The sequence below is a fragment of the Tetrao urogallus genome, assembly GCF_951394365.1.
Source record: "Tetrao urogallus genome assembly, chromosome: 2".
NCBI lineage: Eukaryota > Metazoa > Chordata > Aves > Galliformes > Phasianidae > Tetrao > Tetrao urogallus.
The window spans coordinates 35,746,163-35,766,357 of NC_136814.1; the positions used below are offsets into that span (position 1 = coordinate 35,746,163).

The following is a 20,195-nucleotide window of genomic DNA, read 5'->3' on the forward strand; positions in this document are numbered from 1 at the left end:
AGGCAACGCTTTTGTTCTCTCCATTTGTTTTGGCTGGAGAGATGAACCTGAATTTCAGGTGGTGAACAATGAGATAAATATTTATAATACAATTTTCTAATATATATATTTTAATTTCACTCACATGCAAGAGTGATGTGGGGCCCTGAAAAAACTAGACCAATAGATTACCTCTTTCCTGGTTTGTGTGTATTTTAGAGATGTGAATGTATTTTTTGCATACATACACACTCACACACACACATATATATATAACATGAGCTGCACACATGAGCTGCACACTTGGCGACCAGGAATCAGGGGTACAATTAATAATAATACACCAAAAGAGAAGTAGACAGGAAGCTCTACCTTGACAACAAGAAGTAATTTTGCAACCTATACAGTGTCTCAAATAATTTCATAATCCTGTTTTGCTGGCTTGCTACATCCGCATGTGACTTGAATTGAAAGCTGTTGGATTCCTTGGAAACAGAAGAGTTGGGCTAGCTAGATGTGCTTACCTGAGATCCCAGAGTTGATTACAATCAAAGAGCTGGGCAGATCAGTAATGGGTTTACAATTGCTATACAGCTTCTTTCAAATTTGTACGAAAACTTTATTAAGTCTTTCATTCTTTAGTAAAAACGTTGAAGTTTGTTAGTTTTTGCTGAATGCAGACTTCATTTTTATATTAAACCAGATTTATTAAAAGGATACATATGCCCGGCAGCTGCTTTCATGTCCTGATGTTTAAATGTTTGAATCAGCACCCTGGAACCACCGTCCCACCCCATCCCGTCCTGTCCCATTCCAGCCCCTCCCAATCTCATCCCATCCTATCCTACCCCATCCCTTCCAAACCTATCTAATCCTGTCCCATCCCATTCTCCATTATTTCTTCAGTTGTTTAAAAAATACTATTCTATGAAGCCTCCCTAGGGATCCGCTTATGAAAAATGACAGACTGCCTTTGCTGATACTGCTGTTTGCGTCGTTTTCGTTTGTCACACTGGCACAGCAGTAACATCTTGAAAGTATTTCTGAACATTTTGTTACACAGTGCATAGCACACCGGGTTCACTGTGCTGTTGATGTAGCAAAGCCAGTACCCCAGGTTCCACACAGTTTTGGGGACACAGTCGCAAAAGGTGTTCACCAGAACCATGATGTTATAAGGAGTCCAGGTAATGATAAAGGCAAACAAAATGGCACTGAGTGTCTGTGCTGCTTTCTTTTCTTTGATAAGTGACATTCGTTTTCGCTTCGTGATTTGACTTCTGGTCTTCAAAGCAAATTTTTTTGCCAGAGTTGCTTCCTTGAAGGACAAAGGCAGGGCTGCAGATGTCTTGGTCATTGATGAGATGCCATCAGAAGCTGTAGCTGTCTCTGCTGACCCTGGCTGAATTGGAAGCTTTGAAAAACTCTTCTGGAAATTTCCACCATCCTGAATACTTCTGGGAGGTTGCAGTTTTTTAGGTTTCTTTTCCTGTGAGTCCGTGTCGGATTTCTGCAGTTCATCTGCTGACTCATTCAGATCTTCTGAGGAGGGCAACTTTGTGGAATTGAGGATGGCACTGTGACCAGGAAGCTTCAGCACGATTGAATAGATAGCTCTGGTCTCTGCTGTGATGTCCTCTTCATCAGATGAGGCTGAATTTTCAAGGGAGGCAGCAGCATCATTGTTGTTCCAGCTGTCACTGCTGCTGTGCTCTTGATCCCCCTGGTCTGTGTTGGGTTCCCAGCTCTTCATTGTGAGCCAGAAGTGGCAGCGCCTGTACTTCTTACGGCTGGAGCGCTTTGTGCTCTGCCGTTGCAGCTCATAGCTGCTGCAGCTCCGGGAGCTGCCAGTCTGGTGTACAAAGCGTGCTGTCTCTGCCTCACTGCCTGAAGCCTGTAGTCCCGCTAACTCTTTGGTGCGTTTCTCAGTCTCCTTGTAAATCCTCCAATACAAAATACTCATAATGGTGACTGGCAAATAAAAGGCAGCTATGGCAGTGCCAAAAGTGATGATAGGTTCACTTAGAAACTGGATGAAACATTCATCAGGAGGCACAGTCCTCTTCCCAACAAAATACTGCCAGAACAAGATGGCAGGGGCCCAAAGAACAAAAGAGATGACCCATGCTAAACCAATCATTACTCCAGCCCTTTTAGTTGTTCGTTTGGCTCTGTATGTAAGCGGCCTAGTGATGGAAAAATACCTGTCAAAACTTATGACAAGGAGATTCATGACAGAGGCATTAGAGGCAACATAGTCAATGGAGAGCCAAAGATCACAGGCCAAGTTTCCCAAAGCCCAGTGGCCCATAATAATGTATGTGGTGAAAAGATTCATGGAAATAACACCGATGATCAAATCTGCACAAGCAAGACTCAACAAGAAGTAGTTGTTGACTGTTTTCAGTTGTTTGTTAACCTTAAATGAGACAATCACTAGGATGTTTCCTATGATGGTCACTAGTGCAACGATCCCAGTGAGGAAAGCAATCAAAACTACTTGCCAGACAGTGTGTCCACCCAGAGGGTCTTTGATTGTGGCATTTAGGGATGCGTTTGTTGATTCCACAGTGGAGAAGGGAAAGCTCTCTGTGGTCTGAGGAAAATCATAGCTGCCAATAAGCGATGCTCCTTCATCAAGTAGTCCTGGTCCATGGGAATCTCTCTTCCAGAAGGAGCTCACATTTGAAAACAGGGGCAAGGCTGAACTGCTATTGTGCATGATCATTGTGGCTCTCTGACATAGTCTGCAATGGAGAGAAAAATAAAAAAAAAATCAAGTGAATGAGTGCAGGTGATAAATAAAAAAACTGTTCACATACTCATATACATAACCTTTAGCACTTTGAAAGATGTCTTCAAAAGCACAGTTGCCTGTGATACAGTCCAAGTCAAACACATATGTGATAATATTCAGCTTACAGCTGTGAATAATCAAAGCTCTTTCTAGCAATCACACAGTGTTTTCTCAAAACCATTCAGTAGCAGAAGAACCAAATTCCCAGGAGAATTTGAATCTTTGATAGCATTAAAACGTCCACTAACTCTTAATTAAAATGCTTCCTAATGGAAGCATGGAACTCTATATCTGAACAACCTGCTACCTTGGAGCCTTCAAAAACTAAATGCCAGACACATGTGGATACAAATTCTGTGAGACTGAGTCACTGCTGGTCCCCAGAGCTCCCATGGCTCTAGCAAAATGACGCCTCAGACTCTGCAGTCTCCAGAAATAGCTAACATGGAACAAAAATATTTTTCCACCTTTCCTGAAATTACAGAGATACAGAGATTCAGAATGATTTAACTATCTATCAAGCTACTATATCCCTACATTGCTACAAAATAAAAAGATCTTTTCTGCTATATTTCAGCAATCTGATAAGGGTACTAGAAGTTCTCACCACTGCTTTTTGTGCATGACACTTGTCATTTTGTATCTACATTTTTACACTTGGTTTAAGGATTTTACATGAATGTGTAATGACTTAAAAATGTCTTTGGGGTAATACGTTAAAATTTCCTTTGAAAGTATGGTCTCTAAAGTTGGGGAAAATGTTTAGCAGAAGTATGTCAAAGCACTTATTAAACACTTCAGAAAAAAAGAGGAAAAAAAGCATGAAAGGGATTCATAATTAAACTTTAATCCTTTTCCCTAAGTACTTATGTAAAATGAAGACATGTTCAGAATACGGATTTGGATTTCCCTTATTTCATTAACTTCTGTGGTCATCTGACTAGATCTGTTGTAATAAATCAATTATATCATCAAGCAGCAAGAATTTTGATGAGAAAATCCATTGCAGATGATAAATGTTGAACAAAATATGCTTTCAAAGGCAAACGTTTGTATTCTTACAGAATCGTTTCAGTCAATATATTATGACATGAGAAAATTATGAAAAGCAAAATTCACTGGCACTACAGAAAATATTTAAAGAAAAAGGGATTTTTTTTTTTTTTTTGGTTCTGTATATATTTTGTTGTTCTTTGAAATGCACTTAGTTTTGTCAGCAAGCTGTATGAAGCTGTGATTTTAAACTGTATAGTTCCTCTTATATATGCATTAAAAAGAACAACAATTTGTTACTTTAGTTCAAGTACAGTAATTACATAAACCATATTTTGGTGTCAAGGACATATTAAATTTTCTGTTTTATTAATAAAAAGAAAATATTGCAATGTCACTGCAGAGTCTAATTCAATCTACATTGAAAGCGTTCATTATCATCATGACACATATATAACAAAAATACAATACCAAAACATAATAACAAAATAATAACTGTACATATTGCTCTGGGAAACACAGAATTAAATTCAACTTCTTTCTAGATAGAAAGATGGAAGTTTGAAACTAAAATTATCTTTCATCAAAAAAGCTGACATTCCAAATCCAATTTTCATTGGAAAGGAAATGTGCACGCTTGCATGAAAATTCAGACAAACAGATGTTCTAAAAACTTGTCAATTTGTAAATGAAATTAAATCAGAATTTGGTTTTTGAATTTCTTTTCAACATTGAAATATTGTGGAATATTTCATAAAAAACTATATAGTATCCTAAAATGTCTTCTCAAGTGAAAACTCTATTTTCTGAAGGAAAATAGTGACATTTTTTCACAGTTTGTTTATTGTTTGGAAAAAAAGACTGAGAAGATCTGAATTGGCTTCATAGGCTTCATAGGAAGGAAACAGTAAAAATGAAATAAAGAATTAACCATGTAACAGAAATAGCAACGGGCAACCTGCACTTATTTGTTTTTCATTAACTAATTTTAAAAACCCAGGAAGTAAGAGCAAAAGCACAAGACTTTAACTAATCACAAAGATTACACTGCCATCACATAAAATGACGATTAAAACTTATGTGTTGTAAAAACGAATATGAATCTTTTAGCAAAATGTATTAAACTAATTAGAATTCCCCACATTCCCACTCTGATTTTCACAGACCTAGCTAAGAATAGAGAGTCTATCACTCTGCCTGTGTTAAATGTTGCAGTATAGGTGACTATCTTGACGCATATTTGGCTTTTCCTATGGCTGTCACCCACTTGTCATGTCTGCTGATTTAAACTTTGTGGGCAATGTTATTACAGGATTTAGAACAATCAGAATAACAACTCCTACCAGCTTAAAGTAAGGTATACCAAATGTCATAACAGACAGCATTCAACACATTGAAGATTGGTCCTGAGCTTGTACCTGCTGCATAAAAATGCGTATTTTGCATCAAATACATAATTAATGCAGGACTTAGGGCATAACAGGATAAAGTGGGTGAGGAAAAGTGGCTCATGCAAGATGCTTGCAAACATGTGAGTGAGTAAGCAGGACAAAGGGAAAGGAAGGCACAAGAAAGATACTTGCCCAAGACGCTAGAAGAAACTCTCTGCTACTGTCATGGGAAATTGTTCCCTATAAATTAGAAGATGGTGCCAGGGAACACACTAATTTGTGGCATACTTAAATAGTCATTATGTTTTATATTTTGCTATACTTTTTATGCTTTGCATAAAACCTTAAGCTTGTTTTACTCTCCTACTGAAATTCACAAGAATGATTGTGTCTTGGGACCACTAAAAATATGAGTTTTGAAACTGCAGTGCTATCAAAATACTCATGGAATGAGTAGTGCAAATTGCATGACTGTGTTCAAACACCATACACCTCTCCTTGAAAGAACTCTGTTTTTTAATGATGACAGAGTGAAGTGGCTATCAGTTTTAAAGTCAGCTCAGGATTTGCTCTACATTTAACAACAGGTGACTATTTGTTTTTCAAAATTAATAATTTAGTTCACAAAGAAAGTATTTACCAGCTTGGGTTTCAGCATCTTTAGACATACAGCTAATACAAAAATGAAATCATGAAGATGGTTCTATAAAGTGAATTGCACTGAGGTCTACTTTAGAAAGTAGCTATAGAGAAATGAACAAGAACATGCCCCATCCTTGTAGACATTCAAGGTCAATCTGGATGGGTCTCCAAGCAACCTGATATAGTTCTTTTTTCTTGCAGGGGAGCTGGACGAGATGATCTTTTTAAGACCCTTCTAACTCAGATTATTCTATGATTCTACAATTGTAGGATATCTAAAACAAAGAGCAGCATTATGCACGTTTCCAAGAACTATCCATACGCAAGTTTTTGAAAGGAAGGTGTAGAAAAATAACACTAGATAAAAAGTACACTATGGCATGTGAATCATTCTCTGAGGCCTGATCCATCTGTACTGTTATGTGATATCTATGTGGTCATCTTTTTCCTTTGTTCTCAATCAAAAATTTCCACACTTGTCAGACTGCTTTTCACAAGCAAATCCACACAAACTTTTCTGAAACTATTTTACCATGTTCTTGCCATCTATTAGAAAAGGTGTGAGACACAACATACTTCTTCTTTGCTTCCCCAAGAAGCACTCCGCTTATGGTTTTGGAGCTGGTATAATTCAGGCCACTAAACATAATGTGTTCTACCTTATCCTTATCCTGCTGCTTCAATGACGGTGAACAAGACAAATCTGCAGTGTCAAACAGACTCATCCCACCTATTATAAAGAGTGAAAGTCTGCAGAAGGCCATTTGCAAAAAGACAGAAAGAGGTCTGGATGAGAAGCACACTCTTGCTTTTCATTCACTCCTCCTCCAATACCCTCATACCTGCTCAAAACACCTTGACCAAGGAAGTTATTGACTGTCATGTAGAATGGCTAGAAAAATGGAGATCTCAAATACTCAGGAATTATAAACCAAAGTATGTGTAAACTCAATGTGCAATAACATATTCTCCTTTGAAGGAGGCACTGAAGCATAATTTAAGTTCACCTAGCTGCTTTCAATGCACAGGTGAAACAAAAACACAGTTCACTTGTGAGCAATCATTTGAACAAACAATGGCGATGTTCTTGCCAATTATTTATGGGTCAGTGTGGATGAGAAATAGAATCAGTGTAAAGTATTCTTGCAGGAACTAAAACACTAAAACAATTGAGAATTCTGTTTAACTGCAGAAACTGAAATGCAGTATCAATGTAAATTAGCTAATAAATACTTTCAGAAATATCAAGTCACTATGAGGAAACCTGGGAAAACCTTACTTCATCTGCATTTTCTGATGCTGAGAAAGTACTGGAACTAAACCTTTATTGTTCAGGTCAGCTCTCCTATCTAGCTGTAAAGTAATTGTTTTAGTGAATGCCTCAGTAGCCTTTAGAAGAAGAGCAACTGAGGAAGAGACGATATCAAGTACCACCCATACATGAGATCCTGAATGCTGAATGCAATCCTGAAAGCTGGAACTCAACTTTCCAAATCCCTCAGCTGTTAAAGGGATCCTAGGTTTTCACTTCATAAACTGAAAGTTGCTAGCATGATGGTGAATATAGTCATTTGTTATTGTCTTGTATCCTAGTTCCTGCGATCAAACTGTTTTATTCAGTAAAAAAAAATCTATTACCCATATGTTCATCTGCATAGAAAAATCACTATCACCACAGTCATAATATTTTCTATTTTGAATGAGTGCCACCAGATTTTCTTCAGTAGGAAGCCAGAACAAGCCAAGCTATCCTTCATTTTCCAAATCTACTACACATTTTCTACTATCTATATAAGAAGCACCCCAAGGAAGCCGAGAATGTTCTAGGTCTTCAGCTCCGACAAAATGAGAGCTCATCCAGCAATACAGCCTGCCATCACCTTCCCAGCAAGCCAAGATCAAATATAAAAAGATGGGGAGATAAGTGCAAGAGGATCCACAAATAAGTGGATAAGAATTTGCAAGTCATTGGTATGAAATACTGCATTACAGTTTCAAGCCAGTGATTAACGAAGGCAACTCCATGCAGTGAATTATAAAAAAAAAACAAGCCTTTAGAATGTTTACTATACTTATTTAAACTAGAAATAAGCATTGTTACAAAATCAAAATGTGCTCAAATAAAAAATACATGCACATTTTAAAGTTTTCCTGAAATTACCCCCAAGATTGCATATAACTATTATTTTTCAAACCTAAATTTTCTTTTTCGAAACACAAAAATAATAATAATTAAAAAAAATGCAAGTAGTTATAATGCTGTTCACTCTTCTACATTACTTATATCATTGCATTGCTGTAGCACATGGTACAGTATTCCTTAAAAATATGTATGTGATAATAGAAAGCACAACGCAATTGCCAGTGAACTGGACATCAGTTTTATAATAAATTATCTATACTGATGATTAAAAGTATAATACATTCAATACAGATTTTCATCTTTGCAGAACGAAAATACAGATCTATAGAAGTCTATCCCACCACTAAATATCCTGGTACACTTGCAACTGATACAAACAAGTAACCGATAGGCTCTTATACTTTTATATATACATACACATATGCACCTAAGACAATGTACATAAAAATATATCACATTAAATAGGACAAAAGTATGCATATGTATATAACTGCAGATATGTGCATTTATATTTATATATACATGTATTCATCTGCAGACAGACACAAATACCTTTGTCACTTTTTCAAATGTTGTTACATGGAAAGACTAAACCTTTTGCTGATTAGCTGTCAACTTGATGCAAATAAACTGTCGAACATATCCCTCCAAGGTGAAAGGTGCAAACACTTCAACCCCAATCTCTACCATTTTCCTTCCATAAAGATGTTTTGCTCAGTCTTACTAAAATTAGCTAGATTTAATAAGAAGCTGCTTTTGTGATTTGTGAATTAGATTTTACTTATCATTTGCTTATTATATTACTTCTGCTAGTGTGTGAGGCCTAGTAATGAGCAAGCTAGACTTGTTCTCTATGAACAAACTCATTCTCAGGGATGTGGTAGAATATCCGCGACTGAAGGCTTTCAAGATGCAATTACACAGAATGCTAGACAACAACACGAAGGCTCCCTTTTCCCATGAAATGTTGGACTTGATTTGTCCATGGACTTTTGAGATCCCTTTCAACATGGGCTGTTTTATGGTTCTATGATATATTTCCTTTCCATGACTTTAGAGAGCATTTACCAGACCTAATGCAAAGCACAAATTTACTCGGCCCACCAGTCAGCCTCTCACCCTACTGAGAGATTGGTAAGGGCACTGGAACAGATTTCCCAGAACAGTGGTCATGGCTCCAAGCTGCCAGAGTTCAAGAAATATTTGGACAATGGTCTCAGCCATAGAGTTGGAATTTTAGTTGGTCCTGTGTGAAGCCAGGAGTTAGGACTGCATGTTCCTTATGGATTCCAGTCAGTTCCAGATAATCTACAGTTCTGTGATCTCCCTTCCAGCCCTACAGTCAGCAAAAGGAGCATCCCTCCAGAGCAATTTCAGAGTACTACAGCTGAGATGCACACGAATGCCAGACTAGGAGCAGAAGAAACACTACCTAACATAGCCAAAGAATCTAAAAGCAGTATGTAAAGCCTTTTTTATTCCTCAATTTTCCAATTAGTTTTTGGCAAACATACACCATGCTGTTCATGTTGACTGCAAGCCCTTTGTCATACCACCTCGCTGTCCCTGCAGCATCCACTGTGGGCCTTGGATGCTTACACTGCATTTGCTTATACAATATTTGTTCTTCCAAACACCTTTCAGGGAGAAACTTGAAACATGAGCTCAAGGTGTAATGTCTGTTTTACCAAGGTCAGTAGCAGCAGATTTGCTCACAGAATTGCACTTTCCATTCTCAGGCTCCTGCACTTCGCAGGTATTATCTGAACAATTCCTGTAGAAAAAAGCTAAACCTTCAAAAACAAGAGCTTAGATGTACCTTAAATTTTTGAATTACTGAAAACAAAAACAAATAAGGTCTTAATTAAGATTACAGTAAATATTGACTACCAGCTATAATGGTTAAAACGTCAATATGCCTTCATATGGAGAGGCAATTATTTAAATTCCAGGCATTCTCTTTCAGAGAACCTTATTAGAATTACACTCCATCTGTCTAATTGATATTGGAGTAAACAGACATACAGTCCAAAACCTAGTCAGAATTACAATCAAATATTGAGAGTTTAACTTACTGACTTAAATGATGTGTATTGTAGGTGTCTAGGGACAGGAAAGCCTGGGTAAAGGGCTGGATTGACACTGAATTGAAACATGAAAATAGATTAAGGGGGTGAAATATTTTCCTTTGAGTAAAAACCTATCTATCTCAGAGACTTCATTTCAATATTCTCTTGTACATACATTTTTAACATATTTCTTAATATTTTATTACTTACCATTATGACGAATCCAAGACATGATCTAAAACTTCACATGGCAGTGTGTATATGTAGATACTTAGCTACCTCTTTGCAAAAAGCCATCCATAGACTCTCAATAAATTATAATTCTCTCTATAAAATATTTAATTATCACATACTAAAATGCTGGTTATGTAAAGTAATGGAAATTCTTACCCGTAATGATATATTTCTTCTAGATGGCATTAGATGCCAGAATACTTTGACTAAACAGGGAAAAGTATGAGCCAAAGTAGAGAGAGAAAAAAAATCAAGATCTTGGAGTGAAATTCTCTTATTTTCCTATGCATCGTTCTTCTCTAAAACAATACTCATATTTGAGCAAATCAGTATCAAGAAGAAAGAGTTCATCTAAATCACATGCTAGATAAAACAAATACATTTTACCACACTCATAATCCAACCCTACTTTTAATAATCCTTGGGTGTATTTAAAATCTATATTGAACATGAACATTAGCCTCTAAGAATATTTAAAGACAATAACAGACCTCATCAAAACTGTCTTTAAGGAAACTGCTTTACAACAATGTAATCGGTTGATTCTGTTATGAAAAGAAATACATTCTTTGCTTTTACTGTTTGCCCGCTGAGACAATACACGATCAGTAAAAACTGGGAAACAGTACAAACGTTTTTCAACTACCAAAGAGAACAGAGAGCAGGGACATGGAGCTTTAAAGAAGACACCTGACACTGTTCTCAGTTTCATTTTTCTGCAAGAGAAAAATGAAATGACAAGATGTTGTCAAGCCTTGAAATTGAAAATATTTTTTTTCTGGAAGTTCTATGTAGGGAGAATTAATAGTCTAAAAACAAAACAAAACAAAGCAAAAACCAAACATCAACAAAAAAACCCAAACCCCACCATAAATAAATATTCAACCCATTGCTTTGATTTTCTACCTTCTCAATAAAAAAATTACTTTTTCTTTCTTTTTTTCCTTGGGAAGACATTTCATTTTCAGTCAAATTCAAGCAGAACTCCATTTTTGTTTTAATTTTTTTTTTTTTTTTTTTTTTTTTTTACAAATATGTCTGCAAGCAGATGAACTACACATTGTTATTTATCTAGAGAGAATAATAGTAAAATATTTATCTAGAGAGAAAAATAGTAAAATTTTACATAAAGGTCTAGCAAAGAGCTATTTGGACACCAGCTCAAATGTCAGTGTTTACCCGCCATTAGGTCCTCTATCATGCGAGATCTCTGATGTTTATCATTTAAATGTGCTAACACAAGGTTGAAGTTATCTTGAGTGTGGTGGAATCCTAGAACAGTTCCTCTGCTGCACACTACTTTTTATAATGTAACTGCCATTGGACCCAGGTGTTATAAATGCAAACCAACTCATACGACTTTTTGGATGATACACAGTCTGGTAGTTTTAAATAGGTGCAATAAGGTGAATTGAACAATTCTAGGAAACATTGAATTAAGGAAAATTTATTGTTTTTTCCCTTAATGATTGAAATATTATTGCTATCAACCGCAACAGAAACAACAGTCCCCAGTTGGACAAGTGGTTTTCTTAAAAGCTGGCCAAAGTTAGAGGGAAAAAAGGTGGTAAGTGATATCTATTACCTAATGAATTCTATATAGATATTTGCAAGTTGGAACTACTTAGACTGAAAATTTTTGTACAGAAACTGTGTTAGAATGTTATGCTTTTAATCAAAATGTATTATTTTTTTTCACTAAATTATGGTAATGTTTAAAGTTTCAAAACATTTTAGCTTGGTTTCATCAAGTGAAAATTTAAGTAGTTGGCCAGAAAATACTTTCGGTGTATTTGTTTATTTAATTGGATTGCTGAGTGTGAATTCCTAACTTACCAGATTTAGGAATATCCTTTCATACTGATAATTTGATCAAATTGGGAAAGTATATGAAACCCATTAGTAATTGATTAAGGAACTAATCTATTGCTGAGTGGAGGAAAAGTGCTGTGTTTGCCCTCTTTATATTTCTTTAATATAATTGTAAGAAAATGCAATGGTATATTTGAAATGGAATATTTTTACCTTAATGAAACAGCTTGAGACTAAATCAGACAAAAAGGCAAAACACTTTGTTTCAGTGCTTTGCTGTAAATATTTACATAAATACTGAAAACATTTCATTATTCACTGTTACATATTAAGTAAATCTTTCCATCTGTTTGAAAGTGTGGTTTACTACCCACTAGGTGGCACAACAGATATTCAAAAGCAAAAAGCAGAATCTTAATTGGTCTCTCTTAAAGCCTATATGTCTTATATGTGGAAATCATAGCCAAATAAATTCTATCTACTACCTGATAGGGACAGCACCTAAAAGAAATGCACACAATCCAAGTACTTAACTTAACCAAACTAGCAGCCACATTACCAACAACTATGTTTTGAGTTATAGTCTAGCTTCACTTTTTATTTCTTTCTTCTTTTTTTTCCCCTAAGATAGACACATCTGAAATTCTCAATGGAATTTTGTAACTTAATCAAAATGGCTCACTCCAAACTCTAACCCCTTATATGCATGCTGTGATGAAATTTTAGTCTCTGGGAAAGCAACAATAGCAGGCATTGTGGATTTCAGTGAATGTCAGCAATGATTCTTTATTCACAGACAGACAAGCAATATAATAATGCTATCAATGCTATAATCTTTTTTAGGATTTGTGTGCAGTTTTCTTGGTGGTTTGCTTTTCTTTCCAGCTGCAAAGCAAGGGAAATGGAGGCATGCCCAATGAAGATATTTCTGAGAGAGGGAGGACGTGCTAATGATAAATGTATTCTGATTTAATTTATTCTACATAAATGTATTTTGCTAACCCTTGTGGCAGAATTCTCTTCTAAAAACATTTCCTGCTGTACATTTTTTGCTTTAGTATCTGCCTTTTCTTCCTATACTAAGAGCTTAAAGTTTCTGATTTGCAGCCTTACAAAAACAGTTATAGTGTAAGGAACACATATGCAAAAACAGTGGTTTTATTCAGCCTGCAGAATGAATCTGTCCCATCACTTAATCACAGTTGCACACTGGAGTTCAGGTTTCTTTAGGAACCTCTTGCCTTACTGTTGTAAGGGTGTGCAAGGCTGAGGAGGGAAAAGGTAGGACTTATAATTAATGTAAGTTATACGTGGAACTCAAGTTCACACCTAATTCTGGCGTAGGGTTTCTACACACTACAGGAGATGCATTTTACACTTGCTGCCAAGACATCTTTCCAGTCTTACTCCAGCTTGTAGTGTTGCAAAGGACTGTTGTGACCCAAGTCCTGGCACATTGCATTGTTGAACCTCATACAGTTGGCCTCAGCCCCCTGGACCATCCTATCCAGACACAGAGCATTCCTACCCTCAAGAGGATGAACAACTACAAAACGGTAATGTAATCAAACTTGCTGAGGGCATGCTCTTCCCATCCAGATCATTGATAAAGATATTAAAGAGAACTGGCCCCAGTACTGAGCACTGGGAAACACCGCTTGTTACCAGCCTCAAACTGAATTTAGTTCCACTGACCACAGTTCTTTGGGCACAGGTATTCAGCCAGCCTTTTTAGCGTCGTACTTCAAAAGGATAATGTCAAGTTGAAATTAGTACTCCATATCCATTCCCCAAGTTTTGTATTAGCAGTTTTGCAAAACAAACAGTTATGAACTATTGTCTTTGCAAGCATTCATCTGCATATTTCTAAAATGTTAATCATTCCATCAACAAAAAGATCATTTTTAATTTCAACATGATGTATTCATCTACTACACTACACTATCTAGCTAATATACCCATGGTACTCTGTACTCTCTCCTGATTGCTCTGAGATTTCATGCACACTGACATGCAAAATAGGTTGAAATGTGGATATGTGAATATGTTAAGTGTAAAGGTTGCTATCTATGTATCAGATAGGTAAATTGAACTAGTTTTTCTGTACTTGCTCTTTCAAGCATAAAAAACTTACTTGTGCTTTGCAAACCCTTAACAGTGTAAGCTAATAATAGTAATAATAATAAACAACAAGTAAAATCAGGAGGTCTAGCTAAAATAAAATGAAAATATTTCTTCCAGCTTTGATGGTTTTTTTCAGATGGTAGATAGAATATGTAACTTCCAGAAAGGAACTGGAATGCCAGAAGAAAGAGAACCTCTACCTAGAAAAACTTTTTCCTTCACTGACAGGTGAGAGGCATTTTAATGCTTAAACTAAGAACAGGGATGCACACTGCATGTGGTTTCTTTGAGTCTCATTTACCAATAAAGAAGTATCAGTATTCATTTAGTATTTCCTTCCATTTACCTGCCTGTTATCATCCAGCTGTCCCATTTCTATGCCTCAGTTTGCCAAACTTCCAGGTTGTTGTGGAACTAACTTATCTATTTGTTTTAGAATCAAAAGAGGATTCTCTAATTAGCTACCATTCAGGAGAATATTTTATTTGTTAATTTCTAAAATATTTCTGGAAGCACTATAGCAATATACCTGAGTAAAGATCCATAAATGAGAATCTTTATTTAAGTTGGTGTCTATTGCAATCTGTGGTCAGATTCTTGATGACATACGTGGTCTGCTGGTCAACATCAGGGCAAAGGAGAAATAAAAAGCCCAGTTGCTGCTCTTTGTACTCTGCCCTAACATTTTTTTCAAGCTGAAAGGCTTAATGTAAAAGAATCAGTGTAGATTCTGCTACTTTCTCACTTGTGATCTCAGCAACAGCTCCTGGAGAAGTTTTAAAACCATTTAAAACCCATAACTAATTTTAAATCCTTTTTAAATACATTCCTTGCTAGTTGTTTTCCTGTGTTCACAGAGATGTAGTGTAGTGTAGTAGCGCAGTATTCCCCCTGTGGGTCATGGGATGTTCTCTGAAAAGGAAGATATGTGGCTATGGTTAGTCTAATGGGTGCACGTGCTTGTGAATGCTTAAATGATAAAACTTTCAGAGCCTTAAATGAGATTTCACTGTAGAAACGATAACAAACTGGATAAAAGAAACACAGAGTATTCAATACAGTGGAAGGAATGGGAGAATGTAAAATAACCAAATATGTAAAGCACTGTAAAAAGATGACTAAGATGCAAACTGATAACTAATTCTGGAAACCTGAAGTCAGGATGGAAAGCAAGGAAAGCATGCAGGCATCTTGTATCTAAACATAGAAACAAAATCACTTGAGGTAAACGGATATTTCCATTTGTCCTTTTGGAATGGAGCAGCAATTCTCTGTTCTCAGTCTTTCCCATGCTAGTCCTCGTGTCTTTCTCTGTAAGCTGGCAAGGCTAGATTAGAAACTATAGCTACTGCTATGAGAGGAGTTCAGGTGTTTGTTCTGGAGTGAAGATGTCAAGAATGCTTGGGTCTTGTAGCTTCAGTTTAGAGAAATAAGCATTCTTGGTAATTGATTATTCAAAATGAAGCAAAAATGAAGAATTGCTTGAGAGCTGCTTGTTCACAGAAAAGATTTTAAGCTACTGAACTTTCCTTTCCAAACATATTCACGATCGAAAACTGAGACCATACTCCGCATAGTCCTGACAAAACAATTATTTTTACCAAGATTAAAATGTCAAAATGTACTGAGTTACTAAGTAGCCTTTTCCAATTTTACTAATGCCTATTCAGAGCAGTGAATGTGGCATGGTACAGTTCCATTCCAGAGAGCAAACCTATGAAATCTTCCTTTGATTCTTGCTCCACAGACTGTTACATCACCTGCTTTCTTAATGCTCACATCAATCCCTTCAGCCTTTGAATTTAAGAACCATATTTTCAGCCACAAATGCTAAATCTTTTCTTTTTATCTCCAAACGAATGTGAGTAGAAGGATAACATTTTGGATGCCAAAATAGTTTACAGGGGCAACTAATATTTTCTAAGCACTTCCAAATAAAATAAAATAAAATAAAGCCCCAGTGCTAACGAATGTAAATTTTAGTTTGTCATTGAACAAAGACAAATTCGAAGAGTAGGAAAGGAAGGACAAAAGTACTGTTAATAATATCAGATGTTTATAGACAGAGACTAGTGCACACAATTGCTTTGGCATATATTATAAACAAATCAATTTCTCATTTTTCATGTGTGATGGTAGAAGTGCCAGTGGTGACCTTAGCGAGAGGAAGAAAAAGCAGACCGCCCCTCAGACTTTCAGGAAACACACTTTGTATAAAATAAATAAATAAGCAAATAAATCCCTCACCCAGTTGCTTCAGATATACACCATTTCAGATGGCAGTTGCTTAGTACAGCAGCGTGAACAGAGCTAAATTGAGAACCAGTTTTCCCAAGAGAGTGTGAGTGAAGAGAAGCCAGGGATTCAGCTTGGTGAACCAAAGCCAGATGACTGCAGAGGAATGCTCAAGCTTCCAGGTTAAGTCCTTCTTCCTGTAATTAAGCTGCAGCAGCTCACAGGACCATCAAGACAAGGAAATCTATCATGCTGGCTCTCGACACAGCCATTACATGAAACCTCTCCAAGTTGGTATAATTTCATGAGAGAGAGTGGGGGGAAACCCAATAAAATAAGAAGACATTAAAAAATACAGATGAGAAAAAGGAAAGCAAATTGTTCCCAGGCCTATCCTCACATCAGTGAACTGTTGTAGCAGAAGAATGGCACAGATAAACAGTGGCCCATCTGATACGTTGATTCTCCCCATGATAAAAGCCAACAGTGTCGAACCAATTCGTTTTGGTACTGGCCACTCTGGGAGGTTATAGTCACTGAAAGGGAGTGAGTGGCTCCTCGTGCATGTGAGGATGATGCATTGCAAGGATTTATCTGTGCAGGCATGAAATATGGGCGGGGAGGGGGGGAAGGAAGACAAGGGAGGAAACTGGAAGGGGATTGTCTTGCGGCTCAGTACAGAAATATGGTAAGAGGCTGAAGCCCACATCCTGACTGTCCTCTTATCTTTTCTCTTTAAGTGATGTTCATACATTAGTGATGATTAGTCTTTTTCACTCAGTCCAGAAGTGATGTGCAAGGCATATAATGATGTTATTATGAAAGTGACTGAGTGAGCTTTGTGTTAACACTTGAATAATTTTGGTCTTGATGAAGTCAAACACACATGCACTGTATGATTATTATCAGCATATTTGATTTAGACAGGAGAGACTGAACCATGCAGGAATATGTATGAACTTCTGCATTTATGCAGTGTTTCTAGCAATGGGTGAATGGGATTTTTTTTAATAATACCTGTAGCTACTGGAATCCTGCATCTTGACTTCTACTCTGTACTTCAGTGTTTTGTTAGCAGACATATAAACAAAAAGCAAGACAAAATGGAAGTATTCCCTGCTCTGAATCCCTGTGCAGTAAAATGCAAAACTGACTGCTTTTCAGGCACACAAAATATACCTGAGTTGTCATACTGAAAACAGGTAAACAACAGAATGCCCTTCTAGTCAACATAAACATTTTTATTTACACATCAAAACTTTTATGTTATAAATCCCTTATGACTGTACTGACAGTGAGAAATATCACATCAGTGTTCAGTTAAAACAGCATGTATAGTTCACCTCCCTGGAATAAAGCAGTTTTTAGTGCTATAGATTTTTGTTGGAGAGAACTCTTGACATCTCTTTGCAAAAATGTTAAATAGGCTTTTAAGAGCTCAAAATACTGGAAGAAGCTAAATCTTCAGCCAAACAAATTAAAGTGTAAAGTGGGCATCCAAATGGTTTTTCTTAAAGTCTCAACTTCTCTCCAATATCATTATTTTTCCACTTTAAGTCTGTCCAAATTGTTTCAATAGTACAAGCTTTCAAAGAAAACATGCTAGGCTAAGTTGACTAATACTAGGGGGATATTTTTTCCTCTTGTGACAGAAGACTAATTCAACTTTGTAACAGTAAGTTAAACTATACCTATGAATAAAAATGCACTGTGACATACTCAGACCAAAGGGACTGAAAGTGGTGGTATGCAAACCACCACCAGCAAACAGCTGGAAGCAATGTTTAAGGGTTTTTCAGAGATTAGGTAGCTCAGCAACCCTTTTCTGCTCTTATGTCAATACATAATCACTGGTTGCTCTCTCCCTTAAGAGATAAAATACTTACACCAGATGAATTTATGCTTCCTAGGGCAGCAAAGCCTAAACAATGTTTCAGGAATAATATAGATTTGGCATATTTTATCATAACAATGCCAGCAACACTAAGAGGAGAGATAAGACACTTCTCTCAATATGATTGTTTTAAAACAATGATCATTACTTAGCAACATCAAAATAAGCATTATTTCATCACTCACTTATACTTTAAAGGTACATTTTGGTCTACATTATGTCAGAATCAGTTATCCTGTGGATCAGATAGCTTGTAGTAATGAACTCCATTATATCAGGTTGGAAATACACTCAGCAGTGGAAAATCTTAGGGGCATCAGCTCAGATATAATCACATTGGAAGATGCTTTTATTATTTACTCTGTATCTACACTGAGTATGAAGTATTTCATTGAATCACTATCACTTTTACAGCTCACAGCAGGCTTCTCTAGATTATTTGCTGTATTGTTAATTTATCATCAAAATGATGCTGAATCTCCCTGCCACTCTCAAAACTGTGTGTCAAAAATAATGTTTCTAATTTAATGATTGGTGAAAAATAAAGTACTATCTGCTACTGAAAAGTACCTATTAACTTTGAATAGATATTTAGCATCCACAGTCTATAGCTTTTTCAAAAATCCTACCCTTAATCATCACCAAACATGGCCCAGTCTAAGAGATTGTGATGATGTGCATTATTACTGAGGCTAATAAATTCATATAGGAATTTCAAAGTCTGATCTTGAAGAACATAATATTAACATAATTGTTGACACTTAATTGTTGCCAGAGAAATATCAAGACTTCCAAAAAGGAAAACGTATCCACAAAGGATCCAAACAACAGTCACTCTGCTATGTACTGGTATTTACCTTAGCTTTTGAAAAGGAGAATAATGCATAGATTTCACTGTAACCTGTTTTGATCTGAGCCTTCTTTTCCAAATGCCTCTATTTCCCCATCAATACCTCTCATTAAACTTTACTCCTAACTGAGGATGTTTCCAGCTGAAAATGTACCCATAAAGTCAGCATCCTCCAAGATTCAGTTTATTAGTGAATAATAACAAATAAGTTGCAAGTCTCTAGGATACATGTAAAACCTATCAATATGCCCACGTTGTCTGTGCTTTCAACTGCAAGAGAAACATTCCACATCAGCTGCAGAATATTAAAAGTCAAAGATGAGTGGTTTGATGGTACTTGTGCATTTCTGCCCTTTATCTGTCCTTCATCATTCATTTACATTTACTCACAGGAAAAAATTGACTTTTGCTGCCAAGATGCAGGTAAATTGTATCAAGCAAGGGCAAAAACAAAACCAAATGTTCATTAATGTACCACAGGAAACAATTTCTGAAACACCAAATGTCAGCATATATGAGTTTCTGCTATTCCATTTGCATGGCTTAATTCAAAAGGAGTAATAAAACACATGACTTCTTGCTATTTGAAATAGTTTTCAAATTACAGGACCTAGATGAATTAATTTTTCACTAGAGCCTCTCTACCCACCCGTACTTGTTTTTTTTTTCATAAAAATGAGAAAAGCTTACCTGAGAACAAGAAAAAACATGTATACATTGAAAAAAATTGGCAGTGGAAAATAGTAAATGCTCACAATTACAAAAAACGCCCTTAATTGCAAAGCTCAAGATCTCACATTAAGTTTATTTCAACATATTTTGCAATTCTGACTTCTATTTTTTTTTCCAATTGAATAATTTAACACATTTATTAAGCCTCTCACTCCTCTTATTTTGTAAAACATAAAGAAGTTCCCAAATAATTCAACAACAAATCCCTCTGCTTCCCTTGAAGGTGTAAAAGATTGTTCACATGACAACACTTTCTCCCCAACAAAAGAGCTATTCAGACATCTTCCACTGTATATGCTA

General features: G+C 36.3%; 1 protein-coding gene across 1 annotated transcript in view; it reads right to left on the reverse strand.

The window, feature by feature from the left end:
* Positions 1-904: 904 nt before the first annotated feature.
* The window catches only part of CHRM3 (cholinergic receptor muscarinic 3), a gene marked incomplete at both ends in the record, with an annotated part of 175,803 nt that continues 156,512 nt past the window's right edge, over positions 905-20,195 (reverse strand). Inside the window, 1 exon segment of the mRNA XM_079532599.1 lies at positions 905-2,726. Within this exon segment, the coding sequence (XP_079388725.1) occupies positions 905-2,726 (1,822 nt within the window).